The 18,831-nt window shown below is 42.5% G+C and overlaps 1 protein-coding gene across 1 annotated transcript in view; it reads left to right on the top strand.

Annotated features, from left to right (window-relative positions):
* The window catches only part of CNTRL (centriolin), a gene marked incomplete at its 5' end in the record, with an annotated part of 65,540 nt that overhangs the window by 25,022 nt on the left and 21,687 nt on the right, over positions 1 to 18,831 (top strand). Inside the window, 12 exons of the mRNA XM_080927439.1 lie at positions 2,735 to 2,869; positions 5,836 to 5,981; positions 6,407 to 6,614; positions 7,277 to 7,456; positions 9,382 to 9,561; positions 10,298 to 10,414; positions 10,693 to 10,837; positions 11,245 to 11,393; positions 13,446 to 13,635; positions 14,044 to 14,360; positions 15,992 to 16,200; positions 18,352 to 18,544. Of these exons, the coding sequence (XP_080783565.1) occupies positions 2,735 to 2,869; positions 5,836 to 5,981; positions 6,407 to 6,614; positions 7,277 to 7,456; positions 9,382 to 9,561; positions 10,298 to 10,414; positions 10,693 to 10,837; positions 11,245 to 11,393; positions 13,446 to 13,635; positions 14,044 to 14,360; positions 15,992 to 16,200; positions 18,352 to 18,544 (2,169 nt within the window). The remainder of the gene's footprint in view (positions 1 to 2,734; positions 2,870 to 5,835; positions 5,982 to 6,406; positions 6,615 to 7,276; positions 7,457 to 9,381; positions 9,562 to 10,297; positions 10,415 to 10,692; positions 10,838 to 11,244; positions 11,394 to 13,445; positions 13,636 to 14,043; positions 14,361 to 15,991; positions 16,201 to 18,351; positions 18,545 to 18,831) is intronic.

Consider the following 18,831-nt stretch of genomic DNA (forward strand, 5'->3'; position numbering starts at 1 on the left):
GTCCCTCTTTGAGATAGCATCTCACTATATAATGTAGCCCAGGCTGGCCTAGAATTTATGGAAAACATCCTGTCTCAGCTTTGTAGTGCTGGAGTTAAAGGCATGAGCCACCATACCTCCCATAGTCTTAACATTATATATTTATAATATATTGGATATGAATTGGTGGAACATATGAAAGAGCATCTTTTGGGAGTCTGATGGTCTAAATTCAAACAGTAGCCCTGAGTTAAAAATGGCTCCATGTACCCCAGCATTATCCTTTACTAGATAGCAGATGCTGAGATAAAGGAGACAATGGGCACAAAAGCCTTGGTAGTTAGGAGTTGATAAGTCCTAGCTCTAAAAGCTTCTATTTAAATTGACTTTAGATTTTAGTTTCCTGTTTCCTTTTATGATTGGTTGAAAGATCCACTCGTTTATTATATTTATAAATTAGAGAAAATAATATCTACCCAATAAGTATTGGCCTTTGAGGATCTGTCTGGAGGAGTTGGTAGTCCAGCAAGTCAAACAGGTGAGAGAGGGGGGCAGGGGAGAACACATTTTGAAAGAGCCAGTTGTGAATAACCACCTTTAGAAAGGACCCCTCATTGTGGCATGGTGGCAAGTGGGAATGGAAGGGATAGAGAAGGAAGGTGGGTGACCTTGACAGAGGGTTAGAGAGGGCAGTGTGTTATAAGATCTTCATACCTCAGGGCAAACAAAGTGCAGAAAGAAGGTAAAAGTTAAATGGGAAGGGTGGAGGTGGGCGCCATAGCTGGTACTTCATCAGTTAGATGGCTCAGCAGTTAGGAGCAGCTGACTTCTCTCCCTGAGGACCCAGGTTGGGTACCAGCACCCATGTGGTGGCTCACAACCATCAAAACTCAGTTCCAGGGGATTCGATGTCTTCTTCTGGCCTCTGCAGGCACATAGACATCTATGCCAGCAACACAGACATGATAAAATAATAAAATGTAATAAACAACAAATGTAATAAAATAATAAAATATAAAGGCATATGCTCTAGAGTATCTGTGTGGTTAGGAAAGGACCAAGAATAGGTTTGTACTGTAGTGATTAGTATTATGTTCTTTTCTTACCAGAGATCATTATCTTACCAAGTATCAGTATTGTGTTTTTCAAGAACATCAAGTTTTATAAAACCCTTGGCAGGATCAGAGTGACAAAAAGCAGCAGTATGGGGGAATTATGTTTTTATTAGCAGTAAATAAAATTTCTAAATGCCATCTCTTTAGAATGAACTCTTTTTGGGGCGGGGTAGTCTGCCCAAACTAGTTTGAATGCTGCTGCCTTTGTACTTGGTGATAGGCTTTTTCTCTCCCTCAGTGACACAGTTATAGGCCAGATTAGATCATACTAAAAGTAGATAAAGGCAATTTTATTAGGATTCAGCTCTCAGGTGGGTTCACTGATCTCACAGGTAGAGGTCAGTGAAATCATTCATCTAGGCTGAAGCAAGAGGGTTTTATAGAACTTAGTGAAGGAGTGATGATGTGCCAACTAGGAGCTGGAATGGTGTCCATACATGGTCAAACACGGAGCCCCTTGAGTGGGTTGCCAGAAACAGAGAAACAAGAAGTGATGACATGTTAGCTCTGAGGTTTCTCTCTGTGAGTGGGGCTAGAGGAGCAAGGGCAGATGGTATTTCCCAGCTTGTGCAAGGGGGGATGGTGAACAGGGGTTCCAACCTAACACTTGACTTTTATTTTAGGTAAGTCTTGGCAGAAATGTTATAAGAACCTTGATGTTCAGTTGATATTGAAATAAGTACTCTACCCTTAAGTACCAGGATTGGGCTTCGGACCACATAAGAAGTATAGAACATTAAGGATCTGGTCTCCTGTTACACTTTAGTTATATGAAACCATTTGTGAAACTTGTTAGATGCAGATTCCGTAGATATTCTGACCTGTCAAATCTGATTCGGAGACTGGTCATTTGCTATTTTGCTTTATTTTGTTGTTTTTTCCTTCTTCTCTGTCTCCTGCTTTCCTTCTTTCTTCCTTTCCTTCTCTTTCCTTCCTTCCTTCCTTCCTTCCTTCCTTCCTTCCCTCTCTCCCTATCTTTCACTCTTGTCTTTCTCTTTCTCTTTCTTTATCTTTGTGATCAGGTGTCATTTAGTAGCCCAGGCCAACTTCTCACTCTGCTTCAGCCTCCCAAGTGCTGGGATTACAGAATGTACCACTTTGCCAAACTTCATCTGCATGTTCCAAAAATATGTGTATGAGCATTGCCTGCAAGTATGTCTATGTACCACGTGCTTTTTTTCTGTAACCTGCGGAAGCCAGCAGGTGTCTAATCCCCTTCTCCTGGGGTTATAGATTGATGTGAGCCACCATGTGGGTTCTGGAAATTGAACCAGGACCTCTGGAAGAGCAACTGGTGTTCTTCACCGCTGAATCATCTCTCTAGCCCCCTTATTTTAAATAGATAGGTAAATTTTTGATGCAAGTATTTGAGGACCACAGTTTACTGTTAAAGGTGAGTTCTGGGGACTACCCTAAAGACTCTAATGGGATTCTAGACTTAGCTAATTCTGCTATGCATTTCTTATTAAGTATTAGTAGTCAGAAGGGCATGTGGAAAAATGATCTTGGGTTTTTAAGTTTCAGATTATAAATTTAGAACTATAGCAGTGCACAAAGTACATATGAATATGTATTTGCTGTTTTGGAATGTAAACTATAACTGTTCTGCATTTTGATATTATTGCTTCCTCTGACAATAGCTAGAACAATCCATGCTTCAAACAGAACTGGAGAAGGAAAGACAATCCCTCAGAGATGCCCTGGGCAAAGCACAGTCCTCAGAAGAGAAACAACAGGAGAACAATGAGCTCCGTACACAGCTTAAGCAGCTGCAGGTAAAGATCTGTGCTCATGGAACACCCAAAGACAGTGATGGCATTACCCTGGCATTTATCAGCCACTCTGACATGTCCTAGGCAGCTTGAGTTACTCGGTAAAAATGACCTCTGAGTGCAGTTTCTTTGGAACACCTATCCTAAGTGCTGGGATTAAAGGTGTGTGTCACCACACCTGACCTTTTCTTTTTCTTTCTTTCTTTCTTTTTTTTTTATAAAGATTTCTTAATTATAAGCAGTTCTCACAGCCTTTTCAGCTATTAAGAATGTAATCGGTTTTCAACTTTTTTGTGGGATTATATAGATCCCTATATGTGTGGAATCTTAGTGGATTATTAATTTTTATTTTTACTATGAAATTTTTAAATGATTATAAAACCAGAATAATCTTTTTGGACCATTGTCTGATTTACTCAGTAATTAACATTGTCTCATTTTAGTTTACCTTTTTATTTTAAATATTTTAAAGAAAAATTCAAATTGGGAGCAGTGGCTCCTGCCTTTAATTCAGCACTCTGAAGCCTAAAGCAGATGGATCTCTGTTAGTTCGAGGCCAGCCTGGTCTATATAGTAAGTTCCAGGACAATAGGACTACATAGTGAGACCCTGTCTCAAAAAAGGAAAGAAAAAGCCCAATATATTTTCACCTAGAAATACTTACTGTGCAACTTTTACTGAAAAGAGCTAAAATCAAGTCTTCATTGGTGCCTTTGTCTAAAGTATAAATGAAGTCAACTTTCCAAACGTGGTCTTTACCACGATCTGCCTTAGTTAGAACTAGATCCTACTTGGCCTTTTGGCCTTCTGATGTAGGGTACAACTTACACTTACTCTTGCCTTTATCAAAAGTCAGCTTGTTAAATGAACTCATGCTAGCATAAGAAAGAGAATACTCGTCCTGGCACAGCACGTGTCTACTCACCCTAGATAGGAATGAGGCGACAGACCAAAGTATGGATACCACCAAAGTCCAACTCAATGAACCAATGTGTTGTATATTGGGGCTACTTACAGGAATATGGTTGAGCGTTTGCTTAATAGCAGAAATGACTTAAAGACAGCTGCATCACTAAAGCCTACCCTAGCACAGGTGACAGGTCACAAAAGCTAAGAACCTGCAGGCAGCTTTTTCCAGGTGACTTAGGTGGTCTAAACCTCTCCCAGGCAAAAGAGACATCTTTGCAGCTTAGCTCTGCTCTCTCTGACAGAGAAGGGCCTAAGGAATCTGTTCAGTTTCAGGTACTTCCTGAAGCTATTTTGAATTCTTTACCATCCTGCTTAAGGAAATTGCCTGAAGGATGGAGTGTTGCAATCTAGGGAAACTGTTAATACAAAACTTGCTAAGAACCAAAGTCATTTGATCAGTCTTTTAGTGGCTCAGTGGCTCTTTCTCTTCACTAATTCTCTGTGTGTATTTGGCACAGTCTGAACCACAGTCCTGAGTTGATGTGTTCTTTTAGGTCCAACTCTTATACAGACTTTACATGTACTATATCTTGTTTCAAATTATGAAGATAGTAAGAACCTATTTTTCTAGCTAATTAGTGGGTTGACTGGCCTTGAGTGAGATCACCTATGGCCAGGACTAGGCAGTACAGACGTCCTTTAATTTATGATGGGGTTATTCCCTGACAAACTCACTGTAAGCTGAAAATAACATGTCTCAAATGCACTTACTATACCTAACCTTCAGATGACACTGTAGCTTATCTTTAATATGCTAATTATAAATGCATTTTGAAGGGACTGTGGCCAACATGAGCTTGGCCAAATGATTCTGGCAGACCTTGTCCTTCTCCCCCATTCCTTCTGCCTTGCTAAAAAAAATATTAGCTTACATTCCTAAGGCTAGCTACCAAGGTTTATTCCCTTATTTGGTCACTTCCTCCTCCTAAGACTGACTACCAAGGTCCAGCTATCGAAGTTTTGAAGTCCAGCAGTTAAAAGCCCCCTTTGAGGGCTAGAGAAATGAAGAGCAGCCAGTGCATTCAGTTTCCAGCAACCACATGGTGGCTCGCAACCACCATCCATACTGGGATAAGATGCCCTCTGTGGCATGCAGGCATACATGCACGTAGAACATTTACATACATTTAAAAAAGAAAGAAACGAGAAACTCTTAAAAGCCCCCTTTCGGTCACCTAACTAATATGCCCAATTAAAATATACTACTGCATTGGAGCCCATTCTAACACAGACCACTTCCTTTTCTCTACTTAAAAAGAACACCTGCAAAGTCATTTGCTGCTATTTTTCTTCCTGTGTCAGAAAGCAGCCACTTTCCCCCACTTAGTAAAGGCTCTCTGTGAAAATGGGTGTTTTGCTGTGGCTTAATTGGGGTCTGAAAGGGAACCCACACTGTGTGTGGGAATCTCCTTCACACTTAGTATAAGGAAAAGTTACCTTAACACAAAATTTATTTTATAAAATCTTGACTCTCTGATGTGATGTGTCAGAAACATGATGGTATACAAAAACACAAGACAGAATGTAAAGAATATGGCATCTCGGTGCACTGTAGAGTTTGTTGTTACCCTGATGGCCTGTTTGTCCAGGAGCTGGGACTTCTTACAGTTTCTTCTGAAAATTGAAAAACTGTTAAGTTGGGGATGACAATCTGTTGTCTCAGGGTAATGGAGGGGCAGTTTACAGATGAGACCTCTAGATGCCATAAGCCCTTAAAAATGTATGTGTCATTTTAGGTCCCCCATTGCAATTCAAGTGCTGCACTGGATTTGGAGTAGAGTCACACTGGGAGTATTAGGGACATACAAGGGAATTAATTATTCATTGCTTTGGGTAGAGAAACATTTTTCTTTATACTGTGGGACAGTTTAGCAATTCTTTGTATTTGAAAGAGACATCATATGATTTCATTCTGTAGTCAAGATATGTTTATGCATTTGTTAGTTATGAATTTATATGCTGGCTGAGAAGTATCCGTTCCATTTTACCTCTACACACAGGATGACAACAACCTGTTAAAGAAGCAGCTGAAAGAGTTTCAGAATCACCTTAACCATGTGGTTGATGGTCTGATTCATCCAGAGGAAGTAGCAGCTCGTGTAGATGAACTAAAGAAAAGGTTGAAACTAGGAGCTGGGGAAATGAGGTAAGGAGAAGCAGGACCCCCGAGTTAGTGTGAGCCTTCCTGTGTCAGAGCTGTGGCTGGGAGCAGCCGTGAGCATGTCCTCCTCGAGCTTTGTAACACTGACTGATGTTTTTGAAAGGCTAGGATGCAAGATTGCATAATTATAATAGTAACATTAAGGTATTTAAGAGTCTCTTGAAAGAACTTTGTATGTGATCAGAAAGAAGAGCCACAGTATGCACTTTGGGCAGAGAACCAGTACAAAACAAGATATTGTCAACATTATGGGCATTTATTATTAGCCTGTGTCTTCAGAATGGCAGCAGTGGTTTGATACAACGGTTTATACTGATACCAGTCCCTTCACACAGTGCTCTCTCCTCCTAAAACATGTTAGCATGAACATGCTTGCATCAAATTTATACCTTCTTGTTTCTTCTCCTTAGAATCCATAATCCTTCAGATGTCTTAGGGAAAAGTCTTGCTGATCTACAGAAACAGTTCAGTGAAATTCTTGCGAGATCACAGTGGGAAAAAGAGGAAGCCCAAGTTAGAGAGAGGAAACTCCATGAAGAAATGGCTCTCCAGCAAGAGAAACTGGCAAATGGTCAAGAGGAGTTCAGGCAGGCCTGCGAAAGAGCACTTGAAGCCAGAGTAAGAGAGGGCAGACAGCAGAGGGTGGCCTTCAGCAAATGTTTGCAGCCTGTGAATCAGCACACCTATTACTACTCTTACTCAGTACATTTCAGGGCTCACATTCACGGTTCAATATGGCTATTGATGTCAAAGCCTGTTTGTAACGGTGGTTCCCTTTTTACAATGCAAATGAGAGATATTTTATAATGAGCAAAAAAATAATACCACATTTGCTAAAGTATAGTGTTATACCAGAATCTGTTTGTTTTTTTTTTATCCTTCTGATGTTCACATTTAAGCAAGCATTCAAATCCTTAGAACAAGATAAAAACATTTTTGGTCACTATTTAGTATAAAAACTTGTTATATTCCCTAGTAAGGAAATCATAGCTTCATAGCATTCTTACTTTGCTTAAAACATATAGATATGTACATATGTATGTATGAATATGTATATGTTTATGATTATATGTGTGCTTACATATATGCTTACATGTGTGTGTTTATGTGTGTGTGTATATATACATAATATACATGCATACACATGCACACACACATATGAGCGTGCAATCTCAGCACTCAGGATATACAGGTGGAAGCATCACAACTTGAAAGCTTGGGCTGTATACCAAGAGCCTGTCTCAAGAAAAGAAAAAAGTTCTTAATTTTATTTCCTGCAGATTAAGTTTGATAAAAGACAACATAATGCAAGAATCCAGCAATTAGAAAATGAAATTCACTATTTGCAAGAGAACCTAAAAAGTATGGAAAAAATTCAAGGCCTTACAGACCTTCAGCTTCAGGAAGCAGATGAAGAGAAGGAAAGAATTCTGGCCCAACTCCAGGAGTTAGAGAAAAAGGTGAGAAGCCTAGAAAGGCAAGGGACCTGTTTCCCAGGTCCTTCCTGGTGACAGGGTCAGACGTGGAACCCACACTTAGCCGTCTATGTTGCCGACACAGTGCTGAGCAGGACTTCACAGCCAGGTACTTGTTACTCAGTCATGGACCAGAAGCTATCACAATAGAGGAAAACAAAAGACTCGGAAGTAGGAGACCCAGCCTCAGGGTCACTTAGGTGATAGTTACCAATGATACCAGGATGTCTTACCACTGTAGGAACACTGCCCACTTGGGTATATCCATGGGGATCACTGTTACACTCTTCATGTCTCTAATACCTTGGTCTCTCTGATGGCATTTTCTCCATCTCTACCTGCCCAGTGTCATCTCTTGAATCACACCTGCAGTACTGAAACCACAGACCGCATCGTCTTGCTCTAATCCCAGCCTGTCTTCCTAGCCCCCACTTTTCCAGCCTCCTTGAGCTTCTGGTTCACTGACCTCTGGCTTTCCAGTCTTTGCTTTCCTTCTTGTCCAGCCCAAAGTCCACAGCCAATTACTGAGTCTTATTTTTACCCATAAATATATAGCTTCAAGTTCCTTGTCTTTCTCCAGTCCCACGTCCTGACAAAACTTAGATTCCTACTTTCTTGTAGTCTGCATGCCCTGGGAGAGGTAGAGCATCACTCTAGCACAGTGACATCGCTAGTCTCACTGTCACATCTCAAGTGTCGTCAGTCTGCACCAGTAAGATTGTCCCATCTCCCTATAAGGAAGGCCTCCTCCCTCTCCTGTCCGTCTCAGCAAGTGATCTACCCCATAAGAACCTTTAGTCACCAAGTCTTGTTGACTTCTACCACTCTTGTCTAGCCATCACCCTCCTGGACGACTGCTGATTTCCCAATTCTACATGTGACCTGATTCCACAGAGCAATCAGCCTACCTTTGTAAAATAGGAAAATGGTTGGAGTCAGACCCTCCTTGTCTCCCAACCTTCACTATTAAAGACCCTACATGATTTGTCCATGATACCTTCAAAAATGTCAAGGTCTTCACTATCACATATCTAGGGCCTGATACAGCTATTTTGAAGGTTTGCTCATCTGGTATGCTACTAAGAAGGAAGGTTTGGTTTGGGAAGTTGTTTGTGTAGATTTTATTTATTTGTTTATTTTTATGTGTAGGGTGTTTTGTTTATGCCTATGCTGTGTGTCACATATGTTCCTGGTGCCTGCCAAGTCTTACAGAGGGGATAGGATTCCCAAGAACTTGAGTTACAGGTTGTGAACTACCATGTGGGTTCTAGGAATCCAATGTGGGTCCTCTGGAACAGTATCAGTGCTCTTAACCTCTGAGCCATCTTTCCAGCCCAACATTCCTAACTAAGTAAAACATTTAAAAGGGCTTATGTGTGGGGGGAACTGGAGAAATGACTTAGCTGTTAGGAGCAGTGCTGACAATCACAAGGACTAGAGTTCTGAATCTAGCAACCCACACAATAAACTGGCATCATGCATACACCTGCAGTCTAAGCTGTGAGGGACGCTGACACTGGAGGATTCTAGGACTTGCTGGCTCCAGCCTAGCTGAGGAAACACATGCCCCAAGGAAGATTCTGTCTCAAAGGACTCAGTGGGAAATGATCAGGAAGGACATGATGCCCTCTCCTACCTCTACATATGCACATGAGTATATGCACACTCAGGTGTGTGAGTGTGCTTGAGCACACACACACACGCGCACACACACACACACACACACAAAACTTTTTTTAAAAATCTCTGGTGAAGTTAATATTCAGTGAATATTTATGAAGCACCTAGTATGCATCAGGTACTATTCTAGACATGTGCCTATAACAGGAAACAGATCCTGGCTCTCTTGAGCTTACATCTTAATTTACTGCTTTTAAATGATTCTTTTATTTACAATTCTCTTATTTTAGAAGAAGCGTGAAGATGCCAAATCTCAGGAGCAGTTTCTTGGTTTAGATAAAGAACTGAAGAGTCTGAAGAAAGCTGTGGCTGCTTCTGATAAACTAGCTGCGGCCGAGCTCACCATTGCCAAAGACCAGCTCAAGTCCCTGCATGGAACAGTTATGAGAATTAATCAGGAGCGAGCAGAGGTCAGTACATAGATTGGTCAGAATGTGCTCATCAGCACTGTCTCAAAGAAGCATACATTACTGATCCTTGGTACAAACTATTGTGACACTGTCTGCTGTTCTTTTTTTCTGTTTGTTTTGCTTTTTCAGGACAGTGTTTCTCTGTGTAGCCCTGGCTGTCCTGAAACTCACTCTGTAGACTAGGCTGGCCTAGAACTCACAAAGATATGTCTGACTCTGCCTCACCAAATCTGTCTGCTTTTCTTAAAACCCGGTTGTTATATTCTTTCACAACCCCCAAGAATGTATTTGGAGCCATCAAATGAGTATTAAAGGGCAGCAGTCTCCTTGGAGAGGTTGCTACCAAATACATGCTTGGATTCCAGATTTAAAGGTTTTCCATTCAGTTTCTGTGTCTTTCTTTCTCTTCCTCCTCTTCTTCCTCTTGCTCTTCCTCTTCTGCTGCTGTTTGCTTGTTTGCCTTTTCTTTATCTTTTTCTTTTTTTTTTGAGATAGGATCTCTCTGTATCTCTGTCTATCCTGGAACTAGTTATGTAGACTAGGCTAGCCTGTAACCAGGCTGGCCTGCAACTGACAAGGCTCCACTAGCCTTTGACTCTCAATGTTTATTTTGTGTATGTATTTTAAAATCTGTAAAGGCTGGTTATAGGATGGGGACAGGGGAGCACTCTGAGAGGAAGGAGGACTGGAGATAAGCCTTTGTGACAGCAGCACCCTTCTCTCGATCTGTCCATAGGAGCTGCAGGAGGCAGAGAGGTTCAGCAGAGAGGCCATGCAAGCAGCCAAGGACCTGACCAGAGCTGAGGCGGAGATCGAGCTCCTGCAGCACCTTCTCAGGGAGAGAGAGGGCCAGGTCAGTGCTGGTACCCAGAGGCACACTCCGGCTAGCTCCTCCGGGTTGCTAAGACTGAACACTGCAGTGGGGTTGCTCAGAGCACTGGAGTACACTCATCAGGCAGCACTTTAGGCTCGCCTGCGCAGTGCTTTAAAAATGAAAGGAGAAAATGGTTTCCTCACTGGTAAAAAGTTAAAAAAAAAAAAAGAAAAGAAAAATAATAATCTTCTTAGTTACATGGGTAAATGCACCTGAGTGTGCTCATTGGCAACTTTGTATGTATGGTTTTCTAATAGTTCCGAGATGAGATGGAGAATGCAGATTTAGGCTCTAAACGAACAAACTCACAGCTGCTAGAGATTGAAGCACTGAACGAAGCCATGGCGAAGCAAAGGGCTGAGATCACAAGGCTTCGGGATGTATTAAACCTCACGGGCACAGGTGAAGTACTGTTGAGCTTTGATTTGAGATGGTTCTGTAATCACAAAATTCAAGTGCTTTCTCTTTCCTTTAGAGAAAAGCACTTCGCTGAAGGAAGTCAGTTCCATGCCTGATCTAGAGTCATGGCTTTCCTGATAAGTTATTTTAGAGTATGGCATTGGGGATTTGATTTTAGCAAGACAAAGTGTTTATACATCTGTTCGCTTTCTGCAAATGACGTTATAGTCGATGGACAGATAGGATGTCCTCTTGGTGTTCAACAAAAATGGTTCCCCACTGGTAGGCTGAAGGTCAGCCTTGGAGACATGGTAGATTCTGTTGGCTCTCATGGAGTCTCTTTTCTGTGTTTGGAGAGAAAAGAAGTCTGTGACTGCATGGCAGCTTCATACAGTGGCTTTCCTTTACAGATAAAAAAGGAGGCATTGAAAATGTTTTAGAGGAAATCGCTGAGCTCCGGCACGCAGTTTCTGCTCAGAATGAGTACATCAGCAGCATGGCAGATCCTTTCAAAAGACAAGGCTGTTGGTATTTTATGCCACCACCACCATCATCAAAAGTAGGAATTCTGTGTTGCTAGAAGTTGATACTGAGTTTTTTTGAAAGTGACAGTCTCTCCTTCCCCAAATTTGTTAGCAGGTGCTGAAAACACTTCTCTGCTGAGATGTATGTTTAGGTTCTTCAGTGTTTTGTGTTATTTGAGATGTAAAAATAGAGCTGTCTCACAGAATAGCACTTGCCTTCTTATGGCCAGTGTTATGAAATAGATAAAAGGTTAGAATGACTTAAGCCCAAAGAACTGACTGAAAATGATTGTAGAATTATGCAGACGTGTGGACAGAATAATGGGCACCTAGGTTTCATTTTCTTCTTAAAACAATCCTTGGATGTTCAGCAGTGTAGACCAGGTGCTAGGCTGTATTAGAGTACTGTGGTGGGGGAGACAGCCCTGCACTTGGAACTCATGAACCGTGGGAGTGTAATTACAGAACAGTGACATGCTGTGACAGCAGGTTTGCCCAGAGTGTTCTGGGTGCACAGAGGTCAGTTTCAAGGATTCTTCTCATGAGCAAGTTCGGGAAGGAAAGCTAAACAGATGAGGCTCCGAGGTGAGCGGTGGGCAAGCATCCAGCAGGGGTGTTAAGACGGAGGAAACATCTTGGTGTGGCTCTAGACGGGTTGATGGAGGGCTGAAACATAAGCTAAAAAGTAGATTGGGGCTGTCTTAGTTAATTTCTGCTGCTGTGATAAAGCATGACCAACACTGCTCTGAGAAGAAAGCAGGTTACTTGGGCTCTGGTTCCGAAGGATCTGAGTCTTTCATGGTTGGGAGGCATGGCAGCAGGAACAGAAAGGTGAAAGTGCATATCTTGAACCACAGATACAGAGAGTGCACTGGGAATGGCAAAAGGTTTCACAGCCCCCAGGCCTGCCTCCAGCAAGGCCACACCCCCCCCAAACAGCACCCCTGACTAGGGACAGGTGTTCAAATACAGGAGCCTGTGGGGACATTATCATTCAAACCCACCGGGCCATTATCTATGTCATGGGACATGAGATTTCGGTTAATAGAATAAGAGTTCAGAAGAGAGTTCTAGCTGAGCACGGGAGCTAAAGTTACAGCAGAATGAGCTTTCTGTGCACTGTGAGAATCATTCATGTGAAACATAGAAGAGACCAGGGCTGGGAGTGTAGAGCTGAAAAGAAGAGATAACTAGTAAGGGATGAGCTTTGCTACCTGAGCTTGGAAGTGAGGACTTATCCAAAGCAGAGGGCCCTCATGACGCTCTGAGTCAGCTGTAGGGCATACAGCTCAGATACTAGGATCCCAGGGCTCTGACTGTGGTCTCAGCCAAAACCTACAAGCAGAATCCTTCCAGAATTGTGAAGGATACCAACACCTTGTAACCAAGGCTGGTGGTCAGAAACAAGAAGAGAGAAACACTGCCTACCTGTGCACCTGGAGACTAGACCTATAGACCGGAAAACAGGGAGGGTACAGGTAGCATGCTCCCAGACAACAGACCACTGCTCTCCAGGTTCCTTGAAGGTGCTGGTTTCCTTTACCTCAGCTGTTGGCCTTTGAAGACAAGGCAGAAGAGAAACTACTAGCAGTGTGGAGTGTAGGTGTAAGGAAGACAGGATACTCAAAGGTCTGATCACTTAAGGAGAATTTATTTCTCTCTCCTGGGAAATTGTGGCATAAAATAAACTCAGACAAACAGCCAGATAACATGCCTTTATCACCAAAGTACCACGAGGACCCTTATTCCCAGAGGATCGCCAAAACAACAGGGTGGGAAATGACGCTATCACATAACTTCTTGAAGAGAGCCTATCTCTTTTCACAGAGCAGTCTGACAGGACTTCAGCTGCTTCCATAGTCCTCCCTGCTCAGACTTCCTGACACTGCTGTGTTAGATTTAATATGCTGAGCATATGTGTGGACTATATAGTAATCACTTATTTCTATCTGTAAAAAATGAGAGTCATAAGAAAATAACATTCTCTTAGTTTTTGAACTATGTATCAAACCTTGGCTGCCCACTTCGAGGTATCCAAAGGTCAGCCTTTCCATGATAATAGGCAGTGTGCTCTCCTGTTGCTTCAGGTTTCCAGCCATAGTTCTCAGGCTACCAAGGACTCTGGTTTGGGTCTAAAGTATACAGCCTCTACTCCTCTTAGAGGACAACAGCCTGGACAGCAAGAAGAGAAGGGCAACAGTGGACCTCTGCCTGCTTCAGGATACTGGGTCTACTCACCCATGAGAAGCACGCTGCATAAGCCATTTTCAAGGAGAGGTAGGCACATCACATAAGGAAAGCTGCATTTCTCTTACCTATTTAGCAACTTGTTAATGTTCCTTGAAATCCATAGCTTCTAACTTTAGTGAATAAGAAAGAAGCAAGCCATCAAATTAGAGAGTGGCACATGTCATAGCAGTAATCAATTTTGAGTTGTCTGATCTCATAACACACCTCTGCTGATATTTTATGTAGTATGAAGCACGTATTCAAGTGGTTGCTAAACACACTCATAATTAATGTTGACTAAACATGAAGTGTGGCTCCTGAAAACACTGTGTATTGATCTGCTTCTCACAACTACAGTTGACCATTTTTACAGTTGTTTCTCATCTCTAGTATCTTAACTGAGGAACTATTGTTTCTTTTTATATCTGTTTACCCACTCTCCTGTTTATGTCTTAGAAGATGCAGACAGTGGAGGAGATAGCCAGGAAGAAAGTGGACTGGATGACCAGGAGGAGCCCCCATTCGTGCCTCCCCCTGGGTACATAATGTATACTGTGCTTCCTGATGGTTCTCCTGTACCCCAGGGAATGGCCCTGTATGCACCATCGCCTCCTTTGCCCAACAGCAGCCATCCTCTGACACCTGGCACTGTGGTTTATGGCCCGCCTCCTGCTGGGGCCCCCTTCATATATGGACCTCCTCCTACCAGCTTTGCTGTTCCCCTTGTCCCCATGGGTATGCAGCATTGCAACATCCCAGAGCACCATAACCTCGTAAGTAGGGATTACAACTTTATCCATATTGTACCACACATTAGTGTTTATATAAAGCTGTCACATACTAGTGCCTGTAGTTTACACATATATGAATATGCTCCACATGTACATGTGTCCCTATATATGCAGATATGTATAAACAACGTGTAGGAATTATCTCTGGGTTAACTGATAATTTTAAATTATTTCATTACTTTTATATGGACATTTGAGTTTTGTTTTTCTATTTGATGTTAGAAATAATACCTAATACTTTACAATTTAATTACATGTATATGTGTGTTGGAGTGTGTGCATGTGAATGTGTGCCATCAGAGGCAGAAGTGTGAGTCACAAGCCCTGGAGCTGGAGTTATTGGCAGTTGTGAGAAGCCTGGTATGGGTTCTGGGAGAAGAACCCAAGTCCTCTGAAAGCACATTTGTGTGACAGTTTCCTAGGAGACATAACAACACATCTCCTCACCCCAGACAGGAAGCTACAACAGACTGCAGTGCAGATACCACCAAAGACCAGCTTCATGAGCCATTGAGTTTTATTGGGGTTGCCTATAGGAGTGTGGATGAGGTGTTACTGACAGCTTCATCAGCAAGGCCAGCTCCAACACAGGTGACAGTTCACACAATGTGGGAACATGAAGCACACTGCACAGCCAGCAGGCAGCTTATGTAACTTGAGAGTGGCCCTTCCAAAGTGACTGCCTTGATCTAAGCCTCTTCCAGGCAGCTGGTCTGGTCTCCGTGTCTCTTTGCAGCTCTCAGCCTACTCTGGTAGGGTGGGGCCTAGTGAATCTGGTCAGTTTCAGTGACTTCCTGGAGCTACTTTTGAGTTATTTACCTTCCTGCTTAAGGGGCTTCCTGCAGGATGGAATGTCTCAATCTAGGAGGAAAGTGTTACACATAGAACAGTTCAGTCCCTACAAATAATTTTTAAGCAGTATTTTAATATCTGTATATGTTTCTTTATTTGTGGATGTTTTAGGTGACTGTGACTTCTTACTTGTGCTTTTTATTCTTTCTAACTTTTTGGTTCTAACACAATAAACTGCATTCTAGCTCCTCTTTTGTGCTCAGGGCTTTTGGAGCCTTTGTTCTCCTCCCTCCTCAGCCACTGAGGGAAGAATGAGGAGAAGATACACTTGTTCAGGCCACAGTCCCTGCTATCAGGTCACACTTGGTCCATAGGCCCCCATGCAGTAATCAATCAGGTTCTCTGAGTTTTATGGTATACACTCAGTTTGTGACAGTTCTGTCTGTTAAGCATTTACTGACTCTGTCAGACTGCTTTGCCTCTCCAGAAGTGCATGACTCACCAGCCTCCCGTGTGCCTTCCAACCTCACACTTTACCGTCTTGTTTCTTGAGATTGGGTCTCCCCTATTTATTCTTACTTTTTTCAAAATGCAGGCAAAATATGTCTTCTTCTGGGAACCTCTTTAAACATTGAGTCTGTCAGTTTCGTCTGTGCTGTGTGAGAAAGTTGGTTTGACTCAATTTCTCTTCCATACTGAAGACTTAGAATCTCCCACTATTTTTCAGGATAACCACTTTAACCAATTAGTTTCAACTTTTGACAGCAGAGTGGGAGAGACACCTCTGGCATCTCTATAATGCATTCACTTTCTGTGTTCAGGAGAATGAGGTATCTAGACTAGAAGACGTAATGCAGCACTTAAAATCGAAACGCCAGGAAGAGCGGTGGCTGAAAGCATCCAGGCAGCATTCTGAGAAAGAAGTGGAAGAGCTGCACCGTAATATTGATGACCTTTTGCAAGAGAAGAAAGGACTAGAACTTGAAGTAGAAGAATTACATAGAACTATCGAGAGACATCAGCAACGAAAGTAAGCATTCGCCATTGTCTTACAATTCAAAGGACATTCTGAAAGCACTGAAGGATATTCTCAGTCAGCACTGCCTTGTAAAGCAGTGTCTTGTTTTAGAGATGTCCTAGATCATAACTGCAAAATGATAAGTGTTGGCCATATGCAGGTGGAGCTCTTTAAATGTGACAATAGGAACTGAGGAACAGAAGTTAATTCCTGTTAGCTTACTGCCCCACATGGTAAATGCCATTTAGGACAGTGCACATCTAAGGACACCTGGTTAATAATTCACACTAGCTCTTTTTGTAGTCATATTTGAACAGCACAATCATTTTCCTTCCCGGCTACCATAACAAAGTAGACAACAGGAATTTCAAACCCTTGTTCTCTGAGGCATCTGTTTGATTTCCTTGTCCTTCTAACTTTGTATACAAAAAGCTAACTGGCCCCTTTCTGTTATTTCTGTGCTGTAGCCTTTAATTAAGGGAATCCTTGACCACAATAGGGGGTTCCATACTTGCCTCCATGTCTGAAATCTTTCCAGTCTGTCAAGAAAACACTGACTCAGTGTCAGCTGCCCGTCTTTGTTACCCTTCAGCCTCACACAGTGCTTGGCCTATACCTGTGGTCTCCCCATGTCCCACTTTGCTCTGCCCCCAAACCTTCACATGCCTTCCCCAAGACCTGTCTGTCTGTCCTGCCTTTCAAAACAAAAGTGACGATGGGCAGACAGCAGAGGTGGCTCAGGCTTTAAGTTAAAGCACTTGTTGCTTTTCACAGTGGATGCAGGTTCAGTTCCCAGCACCCACATAGTGGCTCACCAACATCTTTAACTCCAGTTCCAAGAGATCTTCACATCCTCTTCTGAACTCTGGGGGTACCAGGCTCTCGGTGCACATACATACATGCAAGCAAAACATTCATACACATAAATTCTTTTAAAAACATTAAGGTGAGGGATCCCTTTTATAGTCGGCCTGTTCTTTTCTCCTCAGGTATCTTGTACAGTTCAGGATTAGCCACCATTGATACAGCCCTGCTCAAGCAGTGCTGTGACCAGCCAGAGTCGTTGAGGGGAATAGCTGGACCATCTGTGGGTACCTGCGCCTAGCATGGGGTCAGCTAGTTCACATGCCTCTGCTGTTTGCTCAGCTATAAGAAATGCTGCTTCTGTGCTAGTCCATGAGTTCCGGCAGCTCCCTACCTTTTGTCAGTTAGTGCAGAGCAGCCTGGGCCTGTGAGGCAGGCCGAGTGAGACAGACATGATCACCACTGTCTAGGAGTGGACAGCTGACTGAAATGGCTGAGGAGAGCAAGGGCCACACTGAGGAGACTGGGACTTGCTGCTTGTGGGTGGATACGCTAAAGCTCTTTATGAGAATGTACATGTTAGGAAGAGGACAGAGCAGGCAAGGGATAGGCTTCACTTTTCCCACTGTAATGGTATGAAATGATTACTCTAGAAAATTGGGTAATACTTAGAGTCCAGAGAAAAAGGCAAAAATTATCTGCATGCCTCTGTTTAAAAAAAGAAGGAAAGCATCAATGTGCTGAGTTTAATTCCTGTTTTTTCTGACAAGCAGCCCATTTTCAGATAATTTTGTCTTGTTACTGAATTTTGTGTCATGACTTTTTGTCAAATCTTTTGTGACAGTTTTACTCCAACATTAAGAAGTCAGTCACAAAACAGTGTGGTGTGTGGGGTTGCATGCTCTGGTACTGTCCTTGAGGACTGTCTAAGGGACTGGGAATTATTGTGTAGTCACTTCCTTTATCTCTGTTCTTCAGGAAAATGATGTGGCAATGCTGTCTTGGTCAAGTGCTGACCCAAGTCCATCAAGCCTGTGACATAGTGTGCTTTTATTGCCAGGAGTCCTCTGTGTTTATAATAAGAGTGTATACTCTTTAAAAAGTTAGTAAATTCCTTAGCTGGGTGTTGGGTGGCACATACTTCTAATCTTAGCACTTGAGAGACAAAGGCAGGCAAATCTCTGAGTTCAAGGCCAACCTGATCTACAGAGTGAGTTCTAGGATAGCCAGGGTTACACAGAGAAACCTTGCTTCCAAAGCAAAACAAAAAAGACAAAGTAAAATTTTGAACATTCTTCATAGGCTATCAGTATCCATATTGTTTGTGTTTAAAATCTCTTGATATTTATGTAATTTTAGGGACTTCATTGATGGAAATGTTGAGAATCTAATGACTGAACTAGAAATAGAAAAGTCTCTCAAACATCATGAAGATATTGTAGATGAAATTGAGTGCCTAGAGAAAACTCTCCTGAAACGTCGCTCCGAGCTCAGGGAAGCTGACCGACTCCTGGCGGAAGCTGAGAGTGAGCTTGCAAGCACCAAGGAAAAGGTGTGTCTAGTGTGCTTCAGGCTGGGCTCCTGTGGGACAGAGCTGGACATCTGAGCAAGTCACCAAGGTCCTCTGACTTGGCTGTCCTTGTCTGTAAATCCAAGCTAAGAATGTGTGGACTGTTAAGTGGATTAAATGCATGCTTTAGACTCCAGACGCTGTGCTGTTCTGTTCTCAGCATGTCCTACTTGCCAGGCTGAGTGTGTTGGGGTGCAGGGGTGAGGTGGCTGTTTGTTTTAACTTTGGACTTTTCAGTCTGTGTCTTTTTAAATTACCAAATAAATTCT

The sequence above is a fragment of the Micromys minutus genome, assembly GCF_963924665.1.
Source record: "Micromys minutus genome assembly, chromosome: 13".
NCBI classification, from domain to species: Eukaryota; Metazoa; Chordata; class Mammalia; order Rodentia; family Muridae; genus Micromys; species Micromys minutus.